The sequence below is a fragment of the Neltuma alba genome, unplaced genomic scaffold, assembly GCF_004799145.2.
Source record: "Neltuma alba isolate B1F8T4 unplaced genomic scaffold, ASM479914v2 tig00012976_pilon, whole genome shotgun sequence".
In the NCBI taxonomy this organism is placed as follows: Eukaryota; Viridiplantae; Streptophyta; class Magnoliopsida; order Fabales; family Fabaceae; genus Neltuma; species Neltuma alba.
The window spans coordinates 168,650-191,002 of record NW_021637334.1 but is presented as its reverse complement, the minus strand read 5'-3'; the positions used below and the strand labels follow the sequence as shown (position 1 = coordinate 191,002).

General features: G+C 36.5%; 1 protein-coding gene across 1 annotated transcript; it reads left to right on the top strand.

Annotated features, from left to right (window-relative positions):
• Positions 1 to 18,012: 18,012 nt before the first annotated feature.
• LOC114733171 (syntaxin-61-like) lies at positions 18,013 to 21,470 on the top strand. The gene is made up of 7 exons (XM_028920576.1): positions 18,013 to 18,220; positions 18,727 to 18,840; positions 19,110 to 19,223; positions 19,583 to 19,773; positions 20,468 to 20,558; positions 20,725 to 20,790; positions 20,964 to 21,470. The coding sequence occupies exons 1-7, from the start codon at positions 18,167 to 18,169 to the stop codon at positions 21,072 to 21,074; spliced, it is 741 nt and encodes a 246-aa protein (XP_028776409.1). The 5' UTR covers positions 18,013 to 18,166; the 3' UTR covers positions 21,075 to 21,470.
• The last annotated feature ends 883 nt before the right edge of the window (positions 21,471 to 22,353 follow it).

Here is a 22,353-nt window from a genome sequence, read left to right as displayed (position 1 = left end):
TCATGCGGAGGAATGTGAATGGTCAAGATGGAATTTGTCCCTCACATTCGTAGAGAGATATTACCGGGCCCCTCGATGAGTGAGTCTGAGAAATGTATGGCCATACTATAATGGAAAGGTAGTTCCGTTTCTATACTCAGACTACTCAGGGATCGAGAAAGTAACGGTCATGAATAGGAGGATGACGTTCTCCATGCCTCATCCATGACCAAAATGTCGTGTGACAAAAGGGACGCGATATGGTTGTATGAAAGGTTACATCGTTCAACGATCCTCATATGATTTAGGTAGTCGTGATGTCTTGCTAGAGACCGCTTACGACTTGTGAGTCATTATAGTTAATGGCCCACTGCCAACTTCATATGGGCCTACAGGGTCGCACACAAAATAGCCCAACATGAGTTATGATGTCCAGATTCATTGAATCTAAGATATGTCCAGATTCAATGAATAATATATATATAAATTCGTGTATATGTATATTATATAAATATAAGAGATATTAATTGTTAGATTTAATTTATAAGGATAAATTAAATCTATATAAATTAATTCCGTCATATCTTTATTTTGAATTAAATAAATAGGTGAATTAAATCTGTGAGACGGATTTAATGTAAACCATATTTATTTAATTGTTCTCTTATCTGATTAGGCAATATTTGATATTGTATTAATTTCGGAATTAATTTAGGATTAATTTTGAAATTAAATATTATTCATTAAACCTATAGCATCCTATATATTTGATATGAGGAGCTAGGGTTTTAAGCGTGAGAGTGAAAACACCAGCAGATAAGAGACGGCCTAAGATAGATAAGAGTGGACGGATTCTCTGAAAACCCTAGACGGACAAAAGGGCGCTAGTACGCTGTTTGTGACTAGAGAGCTATTCGTGTGGATACCGGTAGAGGAAGCCGATCGGAGTTGTCGACTTCGAACGACAAAGGAGGCGAGCAGAGGCATCCTGAACGGCGGAATCACCGAGCCACCAGGAAATCGAACACCAAAGGTAATGCTTCTTACTACCTGACTTAAACGTGATCGGTAAATCCGGGCAAGGGATTGATTTTTTTTTAAATTTATTTCTGTTGTGCGTTTATCAATCCCCTTCAGTGGTATCAGAGCCGTGCCGTTCTGTGTTTAAGTTAGGTTCGGTTGTTTGATACATATGATGTATGTTGAATTTCTTGGTCGATCATGTGCGTTATGTCTGACTAGTTGTTTTTGTAATTCGAATTGAATGTGCATAGTTGTATAATCTGTAATTTGAATTGAACGTGCCTATTGTACAATCATTGTGCGAAGATAATCGTTATGAATGTTGAAGATAATTGTTGTGAACGTAGGAGATTATGTATGACATATAGGGAATCCGAATTGAAACCTATACTGCCTTTCTTGATGTATGAATGTTTTAGTTTTGTAACATTATTGCCCTTCACATAATATGAATATTGATTCTTGACTGTTTGGGTATGGGGAACAATATGGCTCTAGATTACAAGTGTTGTAATTTTTCTAAATACAGCCTGCGTGTCGTGCCTTCCTCTACTATCTCTCGATGTACATTCTCTTCTCATCTCACTCCCCTCAATGTTAAAAATGAGGTTTCTTTATGTAATTTTCTTTTTCTTATTAGAGAGCTCCTCTCATTGGCTTGAGGGGACTTAGGGTAGGTGAGCCATATTGAGTCACGTTTAAAATCATGCATCTTATGATTATGTTACTCTATGTATGTTTTATATGCATATTACTTGTATGAGATACAACCGCGATACATGCATTCTAGCAAACCAGATAGTTAATTAAGCCCTCTAAATGAAATCTTAAGTCATAATGCCGTCAATTAATGAACACTTGTCAAAACCTCGATCACTCACTTGTAGCCTCCACCAAAGTGGGTGCATTTAAGTTATCTTGGGGAGATAAGCAAGAGTAATGGTGCTACTCACATATGTTTGTTATTGTTTGACTTAATTGAGACTAACAAAACGGTTTTGGGTCTCAAGGTATTAGATGGGATTAAGACATGCCGGATCATATGATGATAGAATCCCATGAACATCTAAGAGTTACATTTGATGTAATTGGTAAAGGTGTTACCTACCTAAATAACTTAATTTTAAGGATCCTGCCAAAGCGGACTTAAGTTTAAGCCAAATATGGATCTTAGCCCACTAATTAATGCATTGAGGGTTGTATATTTAGTGGGAGATTGCTAATACAATTGCATATTTTAATTGTAGAATCATGACGACTAGTAATACTGCTACATTATCGTTGCGATCTGTCCTTGAGAAGGACAAACTCAATGGGACAAACTTTCTTGACTGGTTTAGGAACTTGAGAATTGTTCTCAAGCATGAAAGAAAGGCACATGTCCTAGATCAACTCATTCCTGAAGAGCCTGCAGCCAACGCTCCTAGAGCTCAGAGAGATGCTTACGCAAAGCATAAGGAAGACTCTATCGATGTGGGATGCTTGATGCTTGCCACCATGGTTCCAGAGCTCCAAAGAGATCTGGAACACATGGAGGCTTATGAGATGATTGTCCATCTCAAGGAAATGTTCCAGTAACAGGCAAGGCAAGAGAGGTATGAGACCACTAAGGCCTTACATTCCTGCAAGATGGCTGAAGGTATATCAGTCAGTGCTCATGTCTTAAAGATGAAAGGGTACATTGATCACCTTGAAAGGCTTGGATTTCCCATGAGCCAGGAGTTAGCTACAGATTTGATCTTGAACTCACTCCCCGAAAGTTATGACCAGTTTGTCATGAACTATAACATGAACAACATGGAGAAATCTATTTCTGAACTGCATGGGATGCTTAAAACTGCTGAGCCAAGTGTTAAGAAGAAGCCCAGTTCTGTTTTGATGGTTCAGAAAGGAAAGGATATGAAGAAGAAAGGCAAAGGCAAGGGCAAAGGGAAAGGTCATGGCTCATCTGGTAAGACCAAAGAGTTAGGCAATCCTCAAACCAAGCCTGCACCAAAGAAGGCAAAGCCTCCAAAGGAAGGAGTCTGCTTCTTCTGCAATGAACCTGGTCATTGGAAGAGGAATTGCAAGCTCTACCTCGAAGATCTGAAAAAGAACAAGAAGGATAGCGGGGCTATCACTTCAGGTATTTATGTTATAGACATTCATCTTTCTACTTCCACTACATGGGTATTAGATACTGCATGTGGTTCTCACATTTGTACAAATGTGCAGGGTTTAAAGGACAGTAGGAAGCTGAAGAAGGGCGAAGTTGACCTACGAGTTGGAAACAGAGCAAGGGTTGCTGCTTTAGCTGTAGGCGCTTATGAATTAGTTTTGCCCACTGGGCTTTTGTTAGTTTTGAACAATTGCTATTATGTTCCTGCTTTGAGTAGTAACATTGTTTCTCTTTCTTATTTGGATAAGGAAGGTTATACTTCCATTGCTGGGAATGGTAGATGTTCTATTTATCGTAATGATGTTTTCTATGCTCATGGTGATTTGCATGGTAATCATTATATATTGAATTTAGAACAACTCAATCATGGAAATATCTATAACATAACCGCCAAAAGGGTCAAACCAAACGATTTGAATCCGACATACCTCTGGCACTGTCGTCTGGGCCACATAAATGAGAAACGCATTTCTAAACTCCATCAAGATGGATTTCTCAACTCATTTGATTTTGAATCATATGATACTTGCGAGTCTTGCTTGTTAGGAAAGATGACTAAATCACCTTTCACTGGGCACAGTGAGAGGGCCACTGATTTGTTGGGCCTCATACATACAGATGTGTGTGGACCGATGAATAGAAATGCTAGAGGAGGTTATTCGTACTTCATCACATTTATAGATGATTTTAGCAGATATGGTGAAAGAGAGCCTTTCTTGTCATTCGCTTTGGGGTTCTCAATCAAAAATAAATCCAAGCTATGCAGTATAGTGCAAACTCAGGTCGTTTCACTTTTGGGAGCCTTTATTAATTACCTAAGCTAGACTAAATGCCATGCAATGCAATGAAATGGGGTTTTGGGTTTTTAAGATTTAAATGAATTGATCCAAAACTGAATGCAATGAAAACAAACCTAAGATACTATATTTTTGGTGTTTTAAGATAATAATGATGGAATGGAAATGAATGATAGGAAATCTCTTGAAAATGGCTTTGATGGCAATCATAGTTCACTTAAAATATTGGGAGTTTCACAAATCATTAGGTTTTCTTAATAACAACCTCAATAACTCATTGAGTCCAAAGCTTACATTAATGAACTCATTAATGAAAACTTTGTTAAGCTTCCCTAATGTGTAATTTTGGAATGATCATGCAATTGGCTGAATGAAACACACAATCAACTCAGTATCCAAACACAACTATGCAAGATAAGAGAGAATCATGAGAGTTACAATAAGCATATATGCAACTACATATATTTAAGCACAAAGTTTAACATCAATCAATCCAAATTACAAATGTAATCATTAACCAATAATTACAGTATCAGTCCCAAGTTCCTAACTAAGAAATTACAACTCCTAGACCTAGAAAGCCATAAATCATAGCTAAAAATTGCAAACTGAAACTAAACTCCCCTTTGAAGCTTAGGAACTCAAGCCACACCACCATTCTTCAAGAGTTGATAAACCCTAGCTCTCCATAGCTTCAAGAAAAGCTCTAACTGAAGTGAATCCGTCGGCCATGGTAGCTGGGAGTGGAAGGAATTGAGATGGAGTGAATGAAAGATGAAGGAAATGGATGGGGAAGAAGATGGAGGTGGAGAGGCAAGAGGATGGGAGAATAGAGGTGTTGTAGATGATGGAATGGAGTGTGTGATCGAAAATAGGGTTTCTAAGGGTTTTAGGGGTCCATCTGGGTCGGATCATATGATTAGAAGCTCCATTTTCGCGTTCTGATCCGGATCTGGCGTTGCTGATACGAAGAGTTTGCCGCGGCGAAGCATGCCCGAGAGGAGCTCTGCCTAATCTTGTGATTTTGCCGCGGCGAAGCTGTAAGTTGGCCGCGGCGAACTCTGCCCGAGAGATTACTGGTGAGATTTCAATTTGGCGCCGCGGTGAAGATTCTCTTCGCTGCGGCGAACTCTATTAGTGCTGATACTCTGATCTTGTGTTGTGTCATCCTTTGGTCTTTGATCTTTGCTCCAATTCTCAATTGTCCTACAATAAAAAGCAACAATTTGAAGCATCAATTGTCCTAGAAATCAACTGAATACAATTAATAACCAATTATGACAATCTTAACCTCAAAAAGACACTAACTCAAAGCAAGGACTCTTAATCTAAATTAAGCACAATTATCATCAAAAGGAGCCAAAATCTATGATAAATACCCTTAAAATGATATGAAATAACATAGAATAATTGGGCTAAATCAAATCCCCCACACTTAAACCTTTGTACTCCTGGACAAAGGCAATACAAAACTGAAGCAAGAGAATAGTATTGATACAAATGGGAACCCCTATGAATTCAAAGTAAGAAAGCAGTAGTGCCATTAATCCAACTCTTCAAATAAGCATCCATAGTGATCTAGGTTAATGAGAAGGGATTAAAGTAGAGTACAATCAATGCAATGGGAATGAGCAAAAGAGAAAACACTCAAGATATAAATTGTTTCACTCTACTCACCAAGTTGGGGTAATTTTCTCTCAAATCCACTTAATCAACCACTTTGCCATAAGCTTGTTAAAATCCTACCTCTCCACTTTTAATGCACAAATGCAATGATCAAGAGGACTTTTAAGGTTATGATAATGGGAAGGGTTAAATGAAATAAGATGAGGTGAACAGATATGAAATGATTAAGCACCAAGCATTTTAGAAAAGGTTTCCAACTACCATTTACTCTATTTCTCTAAAAGCACAACTTTGTTCTTCAAACCACCAATGAATTGCCTTATTTCAAAATTTTTGTTCTTTTGGTACCATTTATTCTGATCTTTCTTTCTTTGGCTTTTCTTAAACATTTTCTTCTATTTCTTTGCCTTTTTCTATTTCTCTTTTCTCTTTTTTTTTTTTTTTGCAATTCAAAACCCAAGAAGACAAAGTTTAACACATCATGAATGTAATGGTAAAAATGTTGGAAACTTGAATGTATAATGCATCTCTTGGCACTTAAGAAAAGATGAAGGCTCAAATGGTTAGCAATGGATAAAATCATGTGGGTTTGTGTTTGGAATGTAAGGGTTTAGAAAAGAATGCCTCTATCATGCTCATCACATTAATACAACTAAGTCTTGATTAAGAATTGGAACAAGTTCTAGAAAGTGGAAAATGTAAGTGGATGCAACTCACTATGAATGAAAATTAGGCTCAAAGAATCTTCCAACAAGGCTAAATCTCAAATGCTCATGCACAAAGATTAATTGTACTCCAGATTAATCACAATGCATTAACTCAATCAATATAAAAGCAAGCTTGAAGAATTGTGACCAATGAAACTAAAACAATCAACTTTGAACAAATAGCAATTCTCATGAGTATCAATACAAGTTCATATACATTTACCAAAGTCCAAGAATACACAAATTCAAGTGTAAGTTACTTGAAGCAAAAATTTTCAAAAATTTTAACTCAAAAATCTTCATATTAAGTTCAAAAATCAATCAAAATTTTGAAAATTTTTAGAAAACCAGATTTTCCAATAGACATAGAAAAACACAACACAATCACTGAATATTAATCTCTCCCCCACACTTGAACTTTGCATTGTCCCCAATGCAAAACTCGAGTGTAACCCTAAACAAGAGAAACCAAAACCAAAAAGGGAGGAAAAGAAAAGAAAAGAAAACAAACTACTTTTACTACTGGCTATGTCCCTCCCCCACACTTATCTCACAAAACAAGCAAATAATTCAAAAGATAAGAGTTAAGGAAGGAAAGGGACAACCTTGAGAACGAAATCTCTTCAAACTCTTGTAGGAGAAGTTCTCATCCCGGATGAGAAACATGCATTTCTTCCATATGCTCACTTCTCCTTTATTGATCTTCCTTAGTAGAGGTGGTGTGGAGTCCTGCAAGCAAGTAGAACCAACAGCAGTACCACATCCAGAAATAGAAACATGAAGAGGATAAAAATGAAATAAAGACAACTTAGAAGTTAATCTCTCCAAGTAACTATCACAACCAAGGAAATCAATAGTACTCCCATCAGTAGGAGTCAAATTTTTATTTAAATTTTTGAAACACTCAAGCTCATGTGAAGTGGAAGCTGAAGAATCCAACTGACAGTTGTTGGAGTACAGTACATCACTATCACATTCACAAGAGGTAATGTTTGCAGGGGAAGAAAAGAAAGAACAAAAAGATTTATGCAAACTACTATTTACAATGCAAGATAAATCAGGAGGTAAATCACAAGATAAAACTTGTTGGAAAGACTTATTGATATTCATGATTTTATCAATTGAAACTTTAAAGCCTTTCTCAACATTATTAGAAGCTACTAACTCAATGGGATTTTTAGAAAGAAAATTTTCAAGGCTATGGTTAAATTCACATTTCTCTACAAGATCATCATCCAAGCAATTCACATCAATATCATGCTTTATATTTGCAGCACTTTCAGTACTAGAAGGCAATGCACACACTTTACCAAAGTTCTGCTTTTGCCACTCAACAAGTATATCATTTTTGTTATCAATGCAATCCATGCATATAGTATGAGCATTGCAAGAACAAGATAAAGGTTCATTCAAATCAGAATTAGTTTCACCATCCAATCTAGCACTAGAAAGAGAAGCATGTTCTTCACACAAAGAAGCAGTGACAGTGCAAGCAATATCATCAACTAAACAACTACTATTAGAAGTGTTCAAGTGAGAATTTCATTTTGAAACATATGAGGGGATTCAACTATGATTTCCTCATCCACCTCATCATCACTCACATCATCAATAACTTCAACAGGAATAGTAGTTCTAGCACAAGGGTCAATCTCCTCAAGAAGAGGAGCAATATTACCTGATGTAGGGCACAAGTCCTTGTGAGTTTGTAGATATTCTTGCTTCATGTCAGCCTCTTGCATGAGTGAATTTGGACACTTTGATTCATCCTTCCCCATCCCAGATTCAATTTGTGCTATATCACTCAAGAACTTTCCCAATGCACTTTGACATTCTTCTAACTCTTCCTCTGATTCCTTAGAAATTCCAAACATTTCTACCTCTTCAAGTAATCCATGGTAGTATGAATTCAAGCGGTCATAAGCTTCTCTTAAAAATCGTATCTGGTCATTCTTAGGAATAGTGAGAAATGGGTCAGGTTCACTAAATTCATGTTCATGAGATTGGGGAAGGGGTTGGTACATAGATTGGGACAAGGGCTGGTGGTGGTAGTCATTTGGCGAAGGAGATGGTTCAAAGGGGGAATTATATGGTGAGAATGGTTCAAGATATGGAGTGGGACATGGATGGAATGACGGTGATGGTTCATGAAATGGTTGGTAAGATGAGGAAGGGTATTGGTGGTAGGGTTCATGTGATGGAATGCTTGGCTCATGATATGGATGATGTGAAGGAAAGTGTTCAAAGTATGGATTGTATGGTGGAGGTGATAGCTCATAATGTTGTCCTAATGGTGGATGTTGGTTTTTGTATGAATGGAATGAAGAGGTATGGTAAGGGGAATGTGGAGGGTCATTCATCCAATCATAGCCATGGTTATGGTGAGGATAGGGATCATGCCCTTGATAAGTCCCACCATGTTCTTCATGATCAAAATGTGCCTGAAGTAGATCCAATTCCTCTTGTATGGCATCAAGCCTTTGAGAAGAATTATCACCCATCAGAGTATTGTCACCTATAAAAGAGGAAGGGTGATCAGATGGACCTAAATAATTATTAAACCAAGCCATAAGAAACTAAACAATCAATTCCCAAAGAGTTTTTAAGAATTTTTTTTTTTTAAGAAAGGGGACCCTTCGCCGCGGCGAAAATAAGAGTTTGTCGCGGCAAAGCTGTCCAGAGAGGGAGAATGGAGTCTGGTTCAACACACTTCGCTGCGGCGAAACACAAAGTTGGCCGCGGCGAATGTGTCCCGAGAAGGATTCTCACAGAAATCTGATAAGTTGGCCACGTCGAAACAAGGAGTTGGCCGCAGCGAAGTCTCACAGACAGTGAGAAAACCAGAACACAACAACAAAAACACAGAGAATGAAAAACAAGAAGAAACTCAATAATGCAATGAATGCTATGAAGGGTATGAAACTATATGCAAAAATTGAAATCAAAATCAGGATCTTTGTTTGTATATCTCAAAATTTTTATGCAATGCAAAATCTATAATGCACAATGCAAAAATGTAACCTAAGAGGCTCACAAAACCCCAATCAACCAAAGTTGACAATTAACTAGCCTAAGGAACCAATTTAATGGCTCCCCGGCAACGGCGCCATTTGAAAGAGAGCCTTTCTTGTCGTTCGCTTTGGGGTTCTCAATCAAAAATAAATCCAAGCTATGCAGTATAGTGCAAACTCAGGTCGTTTCACTTTTGGGAGCCTTTATTAATTACCTAAGCTAGACTAAATGCCATGCAATGCAATGAAATGGGGTTTTGGGTTTTTAAGATTTAAATGAATTGATCCAAAACTGAATGCAATGAAAATAAACCTAAGATACTATATTTTTGGTGTTTTAAGATAATAATGATGGAATGGAAATGAATGATAGGAAATCTCTTGAAAATGGCTTTGATGGCAATCATAGTTCACTTAAAATATTGGGAGTTTCACAAATCATTAGGTTTTCTTAATAACAACCTCAATAACTCATTGAGTCCAAAGCTTACATTAATGAACTCATTAATGAAAACTTTGTTAAGCTTCCCTAATGTGTAATTTTGGAATGATCATGCAATTGGCTGAATGAAACACACAATCAACTCAGTATCCAAACACAACTATGCAAGATAAGAGAGAATCATGAGAGTTACAATAAGCATATATGCAACTACATATATTTAAGCACAAAGTTCAACATCAATCAATCCAAATTACAAATGTAATCATTAACCAATAATTACAGTATCAGTCCCAAGTTCCTAACTAAGAAATTACAACTCCTAGACCTAGAAAGCCATAAATCATAGCTAAAAATTGCAAACTGAAACTAAACTCCCCTTTGAAGCTTAGGAACTCAAGCCACACCACCATTCTTCAAGAGTTGATAAACCCTAGCTCTCCATAGCTTCAAGAAAAGCTCTAACTGAAGTGAATCCGTCGGCCATGGTAGCTGGGAGTGGAAGGAATTGAGATGGAGTGAATGAAAGATGAAGGAAATGGATGGGGAAGAAGATGGAGGTGGAGAGGCAAGAGGATGGGAGAATAGAGGTGTTGTAGATGATGGAATGGAGTGTATGATCGAAAATAGGGTTTCTAAGGGTTTTAGGGGTCCATCTGGGTCGGATCATATGATTAGAAGCTCCATTTTCGCGTTCTGATCCGGATCTGGCGTTGCTGATACGAAGAGTTCACCGCGGCGAATGAAATCCTTCGCCGTGGCGAAGCATGCCCGAGAGGAGCTCTGCCTAATCTTGTGATTTCGCCGCGGCGAACTCTGCCCGAGAGATTACTGGTGAGATTTCAATTTGGTAACGTGGTGAAGATTCTCTTCGCTGCGGCGAACTCTATTAGTGCGGATACTCTGATCTTGTGTTGTGTCATCCTTTGGTCTTTGATCTTTGCTCCAATTCTCAATTGTCCTACAATAAAAAGCAACAATTTGAAGCATCAATTGTCCTAGAAATCAACTGAATACAATTAATAACCAATTATGACAATCTTAACCTCAAAAAGACACTAACTCAAAGCAAGGACTCTTAATCTAAATTAAGCACAATTATCATCAAAAGGAGCCAAAATCTATGATAAATACCCTTAAAATGATATGAAATAACATAGAATAATTGGGCTAAATCATATGGGTACATCTATCTGATGAAACATAAATCCGAGTCTTTTGAAATGTTCAAGATATTTCAAAATGAAGTACAAAACCAACTTGGCAAAACAATTAAAGCCCTTCGATCTGATCGGGGTGGTGAATATTTGAGCCAAGAGTTCATTGATCATCTTAGGAGTTGTGGGATAGTCTCACAATTGACTCCTCCAGGAACACCACAATGGAATGGTGTTTCTGAACGGAAGAATCGAACACTATTAGATATGGTTCGATCCATGATGAGTCGAACAGATCTTCCACCATCCTTTTGGGGCTATGCCCTAGAGACAGCTGCATTCACACTGAATCGTGTTCCATCTAAGGCAGTTGAAAAGACTCCTTATGAAATATGGACTGGGAGAAAACCTAGTTTGTCTTTTCTCAAGATTTGGGGATGTGAGGTCTATGTTAAGCAACAAGCCTCAGATAAATTAGAGCCAAAATCCTCAAAGTGCCTTTTTGTGGGATATCCTAAGGAAACCAAGGGATACTATGTCTACAACCCCACCGATAACAAAGTGTTTGTTGTCAGAAATGGTATCTTTCTCGAACGAGAATTTATCTCTAAAAGAACCAGTGGGAGCAAGGTACAGCTCGAAGAAGTTCGAGAGCCACAAGACACCACAGACCTACAGGTGGAAATCGGAGATAACTCACAACAAGTTGTTGAGACTCCTCAAGTCACGCAAGGTCCACGGAGATCTAATAGGGCACGGTTTCAGCCTCAGAGATATGGATTTCTAATTTCTGACAATCATGATGTGTTGCTCATTGAGCATAATGAGCCGACTACCTATCAAGAGGCTATAGTGGGACCAAACTCTGAAAAATGGCTTAATGCCATGAAGTCTGAGATGCAATCCATGTACGACAATCAGGTTTGGACCTTAGTCGATCCGCCTGAAGGTGTAAAAACCGTCGGGTGCAAGTGGGTTTTTAAGGAGAAAACCGACATGGATGACAATGTAAATATCTACAAGGCACGGCTGGTTACAAAAGGATTTACTCAAACTCATGGTGTGGACTATGATGAGACTTTTTCCCCGGTTGCAATGGCCAAGTCAATCAGAATCCTCCTTGCCATTACAGCATATTATGACTATGAAATATGGCAGATGGACGTCAAGATAGCATTCCTTAATGGAAAGCTACTTGAGGATGTGTACATGACACAACCTGAAGGGTTTGTGCGTTCCGAGGACTCTGGTAAGGTGTGCAAGCTTCAAAGGTCCATTTATGGATTAAAGCAAGCATCTCGGAGTTGGAATCATCGTTTTGATGAAGTAGTCAAAGGGTTTGGATTTCTTCAAAATGCTGATGAACCTTGTGTGTACAAGAAGGTTAGTGGGAGCACAATTGTGTTTTTGGTACTCTAAGTCGATGACATCCTACTTATTGGGAATGACATTCCTACCTTGCAGATTGTCAAGTCTTGGTTAGGAAAGTCTTTCTCAATGAAAGACTTGGGTGAAGCCACCTACATCCAAGGAATTAGGATCTATAGAGATAGATCTAAAAGACTTCTAGGACTAAGTCAGAGCACATACGTAGACAAAATACTGCATAGGTTCAGTATGCAGGAATCAAAGAGGGGTTTCATACCCATGTCTCATGGTATTCACCTCAGCAAGGATTTATGTCCTAGTACACCTGATCAGCGAGGTCGCATGAGTAAGGTTCCATATGCCTCGGCCATAGGATCTATCATGTACGCCATGTTATGTACTCGACCAGATGTCTCGTTTGCCTTAAGTATGACTAGCAGATATCAACAGGACCCTGGTGAGGGCCATTGGACTGCTGTCAAGAATATCCTTAAGTACTTAAGAAGGACTAAGGACTTATTCTTGGTCTATGGTGGATTGGATGATGAGCTCTGTGTAACTGGTTACACAGATGCAAGTTTCCAAACTGACCAGGACGACAGTAAATCGCAATCGGGATATATATTCCTCCTGAATAATGGAGCAGTAACCTGGAAGAACTCTAAGCAGGGCACTATAGCAGATTCTACAATGGAAGCTGAGTATATAGCAGCATCTGATACAGCTAAGGAAGCTGTTTGGATAAGGAAGTTCATTACTGAACTTGGGGTGATACCTACCATCTCAGATCCAATAACTTTGTTCTGTGACAACAGCGGTGCCATTGCACAGGCCAAAGAGCCTAGGTCACATCAAAGGACCAAGCATATACTCAGGCGATTTCATCTCATCAGAGAAATCAACGATAGAGGTGATATAAAAATATGCAAAGTAGCAGGAGAAGACAATGTTGCTGATCCTCTAACAAAGCCGCTTGTGCAAGCAAAGCATGAACGTCATGTTAAGTCAATGGGAATTAGACAAATTAATGATTGTACCTAGTGCAAGTGGGAGGATGTTGGAAATTGTGCCTTAGGGGCCAATCATATTGCTATGAACATTGTTAATTTATGAATTTATTAATTATGTTATCATATTATTTGCATGTTTACTGTGATGACTATCCTTGGATAACTCATGGTTTATCCTAAATGTCCCTGGTCGGTCATCTATGTGGGAGCAGAGATGAAATAAGACCAGTATGACTTTAAAGATGTATAGAGATATAAATTAAAGTCATAGGCACCTGTAAGAGTACAAGGTGTTGGACCGACCCGCTATGAGAGAGCTGCATGGGTTAAGTCATGAGCTTCTCTTATATATAAACCATGTCACTGTGCCCTTTGACCTAAGATCATCATGGATTCCTACATGAGAAACACTTAGCTTTGACCTAGTCAAAAGTCACTTTTGACCGAGTGTTCATAAAGACTATGTTCAGGCTTAGTGGCTTTTCATATGGAGGAATGTGAATGGTCAAGATGGAATTTGTCCCTCACATTCGTAGAGAGATATTACTGGGCCCCTCGATGAGTGAGTCTGAGAAATGTATGGCCATACTATAATGGAAAGGTAGTTCCGTTTCTATACTCAGACTACTCAGGGATCGAGAAAGTAACGGTCATAAATAGGAGGATGACGTTCTCCATGCCTTATCCATGACCAAAATGTCGTGTAACAAAAGGGACGCAATATGGTTGTATGAAAGGTTACATCGTTCAACGATCCTCATATGATTTGGGTAGTCGTGATGTCTTGCTAGAGACCGCTTATGACTTGTGAGTTATTATAGTTAATGGCCCACTGCCAACTTCATATGGGCCTACAGGGTCGCACACAAAATAGCCCAACATGAGTTATGATGTCCAGATTCATTGAATCTAAGATATGTCCAGATTCAATGAATAATATAGGGTGGACGTGTATATATATATATAAATTCGTGTATATATATTATATAAATATAAGAGATATTAATTGTTAGATTTAATTTATAAGGATAAATTAAATCTATATAAATTAATTCCGTCATATCTTTATTTTGAATTAAATAAATAGGTGAATTAAATCTGTGAGACGGATTTAATGTAAACCATATTTATTTAATTGTTCTCTTATCTGATTAGGCAATATTTGATATTGTGTTAATTTCAGAATTATTTAGGATTAATTTCGAAATTAAATATTATTCATTAAACCTATAGCATCCTATATATTTGATATGAGGAGCTAGGGTTTTAAGCATGAGAGTGAAAACACCAGCAGATAAGAGACAGCCTAAGATAGATAAGAGTGGACGGATTCTCTGAAAATCCTAGACGGACAAAAGGACGCTAGCACGCTGTTTGTGACTGAAGAGCTATTCGTGTGGATATCGGTAGAGGAAGCCGACCGGAGTTGTCGGCTTCAAATGACAAAGGAGGCGAGCAAAGGCATCCTGAATGGCGGAATCACCGAGCCACGAGGAAATCGAACATCGAAGGTAATGCTTCTTACTACCTAACTTAAACGCGATCGGTAGATCCGGACAAGGGATTGATTTTTTTTTTAAATTTATTTCCATTGTGCGTTTATCAATCCCCTTCAAGTTATTATGGTTGGGAAGTCAAGGGAATCAAAAGAAAAGCAAGAGGAAAGCTTGAAGTACAAGGTAGTGAACTTACCCTTTTATGTGCTTGATGTGGTATGCTTATGTGTTGGTTTGTATTTGTTGATGTTTGAATGATGTTGTGACATGATGATTGTTTTTGAAAATACTGTTTTTAATATGTTTCCATGGCCATGCATTTTTACACCAAGCATAAAGCTTGATGGCATGTCACTAGTTAACTTAAGTTTATGGAAAACTATATACCACACATTAGTATCCACATTGTGCATGTATATGGTAATGTTTGCTGTTAAGATTCTCCCAAATCTCACCTCTTCCTAACCAACCATTTAGGTCAATCATTGATGGGCAATAATAGCATGAGAAGCAAGGAGAAGGAAGTGGAGAATTATTGATGTTAATGAATGAGATTATGTTCAATGTATAATTCTCCTATGATATAAATTATGTTTATGTATGCTTTGATGCAATTTATGCATGTAGAATATTTATGGCATGAATGAAAATGTATGAAAATGAATGGGAAAGAGTAAACACATGTTATGTATGCCAAAGAAATAAAAAGAATTAAAACAAGCAACAGTAAAGGGATAAAACGTAGGTCATGAAGCAATTGGTTTCGAGTTTCAGTTTGACCTATCAAATGAATGAATTAAGCCATGAAATTTGGCAAGCTTATAGTACACATCCCAATCTTTCAAATGAGCGGTATATCACCTCAATTGGATCTATACACAAGGAGATATGTATTTCCAAAGTTGAGGTACAAAATCTCAAAGTTCCAGATTTTACTAAATAAACAGTAATTTTTAATGATTAAATTGTACGAATTGGCCCAAGATAATTCTAATTGGATATTTTTTCCTTAAAGAGTATTGAAAGAGCTTTTTGTAAAATTTTGAAGCAACTTCATATGATTTTTTTTAGAAATTTGGACCTGTAATCTGGAAATTGTATAGTGAACAATGATTTTACGAAAAGTAATGTCCAGAATGTAAATTTTGAGCATAAGGTCATCCAATGTGGTTAAAAATGGTTAGAAATGGATTCTAAGGTATTATATAAGTAAGGTGTAACAACTTCTCTTGTAAATACCTTATCAATCTTCACGTGGATCCTCTTGTTGGTCACCCTAAATCTAGGTTGAGAAAGGAACAACCTCTGTAGAGACTCCATGTGAGCAAACTATCTAAAAGGAACAGGCTAAATGAAGGAGGCAAAAGTAGATGTTATGTACAAATTGGTTGATATATAAATTTAGCAAATGGAAAATAAACGGGTGGTGTTAGAATGATTCTCATCATATAAAACCGTGGAAATCAAAATGAGATAGTCATATATTAAATGTAACAAAACCAATTATTACCAACATACATTACTCTGTAGCTTCACTTGTATGAGACAACCACAGTTCCTTAAAAGGCCAAAAATTTATTGATTCCACTCTTGTTGGGAGGAATGAAATAACATCCTATTTATACCAGTGATAACGCTTTTAAAATTTGATGACGGAAGACCTGTAACGGCTCAAATAAAGCCACCTCCTTAATTAGAATGGCTAATAGTAAGCCAAAATCCATTAAGTGATCATACCATGCATGATTTCATCAACTTATGAACAACGATTTTGGGTTTGAAGCGATGACTAACCTGAAACAGGATATGGCTCCCCGGAATAGTTGTTAACAGGTTATAGATTGGTTTTGGAACAAATCATTTGGATTTACTCATTTTCAAATTAACTCTCATTGAAGAAACTAAAGCTTTTGCCATTGAAGGCCTAATCCAAGCGAACTGTTCAATCCATTGATTTCCTATGGTTTTCGATCCATTTCGTTTTCATTCCGAAAATTCCAAAAATATGTACTTCATTGCATTGTTTTTATTTTATTAAAATGATTTTCAAAACCTTAATCATGCTTTTAGTTTCATTTTAGGCATTTAGTTTCCTAGATAATCATTTAATAAGACTCCCTAGAGATCAACCCGAGTTTGTCGTTTACTACATTTAAAGTGTGCTAAATAACAGTCGAATCAGATGATAGGAGATCTTAGGTAGGTTGTGAGTGGAATTTGACTCAAATGGGGAGATAAGTTGTTGAGGCATTCACAATGGGAATAGGATTTACACCTTTTCAGTGTTTTTGTGTTCTCATTAGTTGGGGTATTAGAGTCTGTTCACTTTTTTTTTTTTTTTTTAAATTATTGCAATCCAAGTTCTTCTCGAACTCCTAAGTAATTATCAAATTTTAAGGGACTTTTTTGTAGTATTTTGTTTTCTATAAGACTCTAGTGTCATTTTCCCTCTTGCTAAACCTTGGAGAAAACTCAACCTAGCTTCACTTTATTCAATATTTAAGGAATGCTCTTCCCATGAGATAACAGCCTAATGCTTTGAGCATGGAAGCTATAGGTCTTCATCATCTCCTTCTCTAGAAAGCAATAGCAAGAGATCGAAGTGCGACATTAAAGAAGATAAGAAAGATGTTTTGTTAGTTTAAAGTGACAATTGCTCTACTTTAATATACTTAATTAAAGATAAAATTTTACCACTAAAAATTTTATAACGTTGGATGCATTTTAAAAAATAGTTTAAGTGTTAAATGCACTTTTACCCTTTGAAATTTATTAAACATTTTATGATAAAGTGTTACCTCTAATCTTTAATATAAGACCTAATTGACTAATTTGAAAAGATTAAAAAAATTAGTTAAATTAATTATTTGTTATGAATATGTGTTGTTTTTCCTAGAATACCCTTACTCATCATGTATATTAGTTAGAATTACCATTTAAATATGTGAACTACTATAAAGACTATTTTAGAAAAAATAAATAAATAAAAAAACAAAGTGGATTGAGATTTTATATTTAGCACCAAATTAAAATTCAAATAACTCCTTATATTAAGGACGAGAGTTAGTATTGTATTTTATATAATTTTTGTTGGAAAAGTTACAGTCCTTTATATGTAATTTTAACTTTTTTTTTGCCCACCCTTACATGTAATTTTAACAATTAGGAGTCCCCGGGCATAAACTCCTAATCGCTAGACGCAGTTAAATTGCCAGGTATAAGTGTGATTGCCCTTGCGAATTTGTGGAAATCGAATCGAGAGGTCGTACTACTAGCATGTCCGGCTCATTAGCTTGCAGTCATTTCTCTGGGTTTGTCTCCCTCCCAATTTATTTCTGAAGAATTCCTTGGTTTTCAATTCCATTAGATTAGCTTCGTGTCTCGTCTAGAAGATGCCCTTAGCCCAAGATCCATTCTACGTTGTGAAGGAAGAGATTCAAGAATCTGTAAGTGTCTTTCTCAATTCTCCAAAGATTGCCTCTTCTCCTCTATGTTTATTTGGGAAAGTTAGTTGCGAATATTCGTCTAAAATTAGGTCGAAAGTTGAAACCAATTTCTTGAGATCAGTTAGTTGACACGATTGAGTGTCCGAAACCTAATTGCTTCATTGGGCAATAATAAATATGCGTCGATGTTAATTATTGAATCTGTTTTTGATGTTTTTATTGACCATCGGGAGTTTCTATCTGAAGCTCCGGGGTGATGGATTTGTTTAAGTCTTTTTTTTTTTGCGCCACGATTTGGTTATGTTATTCTTAATGTTAATTTGGAGATTTAAGAGATGCCACAGCCTATCTGTATATTTTTGCTGCATTTATAACGATTTTGAGAGGGTTGGAACAGAAATCACTGACTTGAATGGAATATATTAGGTATTGGGATTTGTTGGTGTATTTTGGATGGTATTGAAGTTACGTTGAATAATTTGTGGCTTGTTTCATTTTCCCCGTAGATTGATAAGTTGCAATCTGCTTTTCACCAATGGCAAAGTGCTCCTTCTGGTGCTGGCGAGCGACTGAATCTTTCAAAGGAACTGCTTGCCAGTTGTGAAAGCATTGAGTGGCAGGTAGATTCATTGACATGCGGAGTCTGTGGCTAGATGATTTAACTTAATTCATTGTGATAAAATGAATGTTAACAATGGCATTCTAGCCTGTATCAGGATCATTCTCATGCATTCGCTCGTCAGTTTCTTCTTTTTGGAATTATCAGTCACTTTAGGACCTCTGACCTCTCATAACTTTTTCCCCTATTATTCTCTTTGTCCTTTTTTGGTTGTTCCTCTACAATCTAACCTATCCAACAATTGCTCAAGGCCGTTATTTTGATAGAAAGGTAGATGAATTGGAGAAAGCAATTGCTGTGGCAGCTAGAGATCCATCTTGGTATGGCATTGATGAACCAGAGCTTGAAAATCGGAGAAGATGGACCAGCAGTGCTCGGAGTAAGGTACATGAAGTATATTCCTAGCTTTTGGTAAGAGGAAGTAAGATCTAGTTAATTTTGTGTACAGCAAGCTGTGTCGTACTGGTTAACCCAACTTCACATTTTTACTACTTTTTTTTGGGCTAAACAAAGAGATATACAACAAAAATTGTAGGGGCATTGGCCTTTGGGGGTTAGCAATCTGCTGTCTAGAAGCATCATTTGCATTGAAGATTTTCCCCCCAGATGCAATTGAGGAAGATTAATTGAGTGTCATTATCAACTTTGTAGTGCAGACATCTGTTTTCTTTTCTTTTTTCTTGCATGCATCATGTATTTCTTGATATGTGGGGATTGGCTGAATGATTATAATATATTGTTAGGTGGGCAAAGTAAAGGAAACGGTTGAGGCTGGAAAGGGATCAAATATGGTGACCCGTGATAATGTGGAAATGCATCGAGAATTGATGAGGCTCCCCAATTCCCATCAAGTTGATACATCTAACCAGTATGCTGCCCATGATAATGACGATTTCATATCATCTGAATCAGATAGACAGCTGCTTCTAATAAAGTACTTCATTCCTCTCTTGCTCTTGTATGCTTACAGGTTGAATTAGAAATTTATCTGTGCTCTAACCTTGCTTACTATCTTCATATTTTAGCTGACTTCTATGCTTATCCAGCAAATATCAGACCAAGCTTGATTGATAGTTGAATTGATTTCCCCCTTCACCAGTTATAGAAATCTTCCTTGTTTACTTTTCCTCTTAATGACCATTCATCCCCTGTGTGCTCTACAAAGACGCTAGTGAGCTACATATTACCTGCATGAACTTATGCCCATTACGCACGTTCACTCATTTCGTGTGCAGCTATTGTCATTGAATTATCCTGATTTGGAATTCAAAAACAAAATTGATGTAGATCCAACCCATTATATATAACACTATCAATTACCTGTAAATTTCTATTATTATTTTTTTTGTTATTTCAATATACTGTTTCAGTCTGGACAAGGTTTTTAAATAATTGCCGCTGGAAAGTTTTCTTTTGTGTGGATGAAAAGGAAAACAAAGAGTTCAAGACATTATAAAATTTTTTCCGATAGACATTGGCAGGTGATCTTGACATGGGAGGAAACAAAAAATAAGTGCTCAAGAGTTTATGAAATATATGCGGCATGCATATCTTTTGTGGGAAAATAAAGCCTACCACCTATTGCTATTTTATTTTTGATTTGATATTCTATCCACTGGTTCTTATAGGCAACAGGATGAGGAGTTGGATGAGCTTAGTGCCAGTGTACAAAGAATTGGAGGTGTTGGGCTCACAATACATGAAGAACTCCTTGCACAGGTAATGACTTTGAAATATGACATTGGTTCTTACCCTGCTTTGCTCCAAGCGTCTTCATGAAAAAGTCAGGTTGTTGGGTTTTACCCTGCTTTGGTTTTAGGCTAGCTTTGTTTCTGTAACAAGTTCCTCATGCGCTCATGGTAAAACGTCAATCGTGGTGTTTCAGGAAAAGATTGTGGATGAACTGGGTGCTGAAATGGACAGTACGTCAAATCGTCTAGACTTTGTCCAGGTGAGTTTCTGCTTTTATTTTCATTCTTGGATAAAAACGTTTACGCGTCTGTGGTAGAAAATATTGACTATACAGTGCTGTCGTGAAAACTTGAAACTCGCTTGAAGTATAAATTTTGATACGAATGTGAGAACTACGAAGAAGTGAAATCATTTTATTTATTATTCTTGCAGAAAAAAGTAGCGATGGTGATGAAGAAGGCTGGCGCGAAGGGCCAGATCATGATGATACTGGCTTTGGTGGCCCTGTTCATTTTCCTTTTTATTTTGGTATTCTTCACCTAGTCATCAAGTTGGGCCCAGTCTATGCGGTCTTTATACTTGGAAAGGATCTCAGTTTTGTGGGGATGCATGACACTTGAGACGATGGGATATTGTCTATCTATGTTTATTAAATGATAGCCTTCTTGGATTTTGAAAGGCAGTTTGCTGAATTTGATTGTGAAGAAAATTAAAAGCAACATACGTTTGGAGTCACCATATCTTTCAGACTGTTTGTTCTGTGTAAGTTGGATTACAGCGATCATATGCACTGATTGTATTCTTTATTCTTAGCTAGTATGCGCCGGTTGTTCCTCTGAAATGCAGATGTTGGAAAATTGTTGCCGAAGTACATAGCATATATAGACAAGGAAGTTCAAGAGAAGCAGTACAATTAAACATAGGTTTTTGCTGAGCAAATCATCTAATACATGTATGATAGAAAAGTTCTTTGAAAAGTGTATTGAAATGAATTTGTTCATAACTTATTAAATATAGCGCATATTTCTTGTTTTGATAATTTTAAGCCTTTTTTAAATCATGAGTCTGCGCTTCAAAAATTTGGGAATTATTTTTACGAAGTGAAAAAGTAAACATATATATGCTTTTATGCCTGCTATGGACCACCTTTGTAAATAAACTGCATTATTTGTATTTTGGTTTGTTATTTTATTTTATTTTTTACATTGTTTTATGAAAATAATGATGAATTTATTTAGAACATATCGTATATAGCTAATATTTTTTATTTTAGAAATTTTGAAAGTTTTCTTAATTATGAGTCTACGCATGACAAGTTTAAGATTTGTTTTTACCAAATGAGAAAGTGAACATATGCCCAATTTTTATGCTTGCGGTTGACTAGTGCGATATTTACTCTATTTAATAGATTGTACAGTAAAATACATCAATCGCCTTTCTAGTTTATCTCAATTACAAAAACCTCCCTTCTATTTTAAAAACATATACAAACCTCCCTTAAAATTAAAATGTATGTTATAAAACCTCCTTCCTATGTTTAAGGTTCCATTTCCATCCATTCAAACTGTTAGTTGACAGTAAAGTTTATACACTTATATTTTTCAAAAAATATTTTTTATAAAATAAAAAAAATTCTAATACATATATTTTTAAAATTTATAATATGTTATAGAATTTATTAATTTCATTTAAATAATAAAGTCTCATCATTTTAATTGTTTTATCACATTCATTAAGAATTATTTACTTTGATTTCTTTTATATTGTAAAAACATATTTCAAATACATAGTTTTTGTTTATCATAAAGTTTAAATGACATAA

What these genes read in the sequence shown, in the direction of transcription:
- LOC114733171 (XM_028920576.1), top strand. Translation starts at nt 18,167, where the DNA reads ATGCCCTTAGCCCAAGATCCATTCTACGTTGTGAAGGAAGAGATTCAA. An exon ending in AGACAGCTGCTTCTAATAAA is followed by an intron (nt 19,774 to 20,467) that starts GTACTTCATTCC and finishes TGGTTCTTATAG; the next exon opens with GCAACAGGATGAGGAGTTGG. An exon ending in ATGAAGAACTCCTTGCACAG is followed by an intron (nt 20,559 to 20,724) that starts GTAATGACTTTG and finishes GTGGTGTTTCAG; the next exon opens with GAAAAGATTGTGGATGAACT.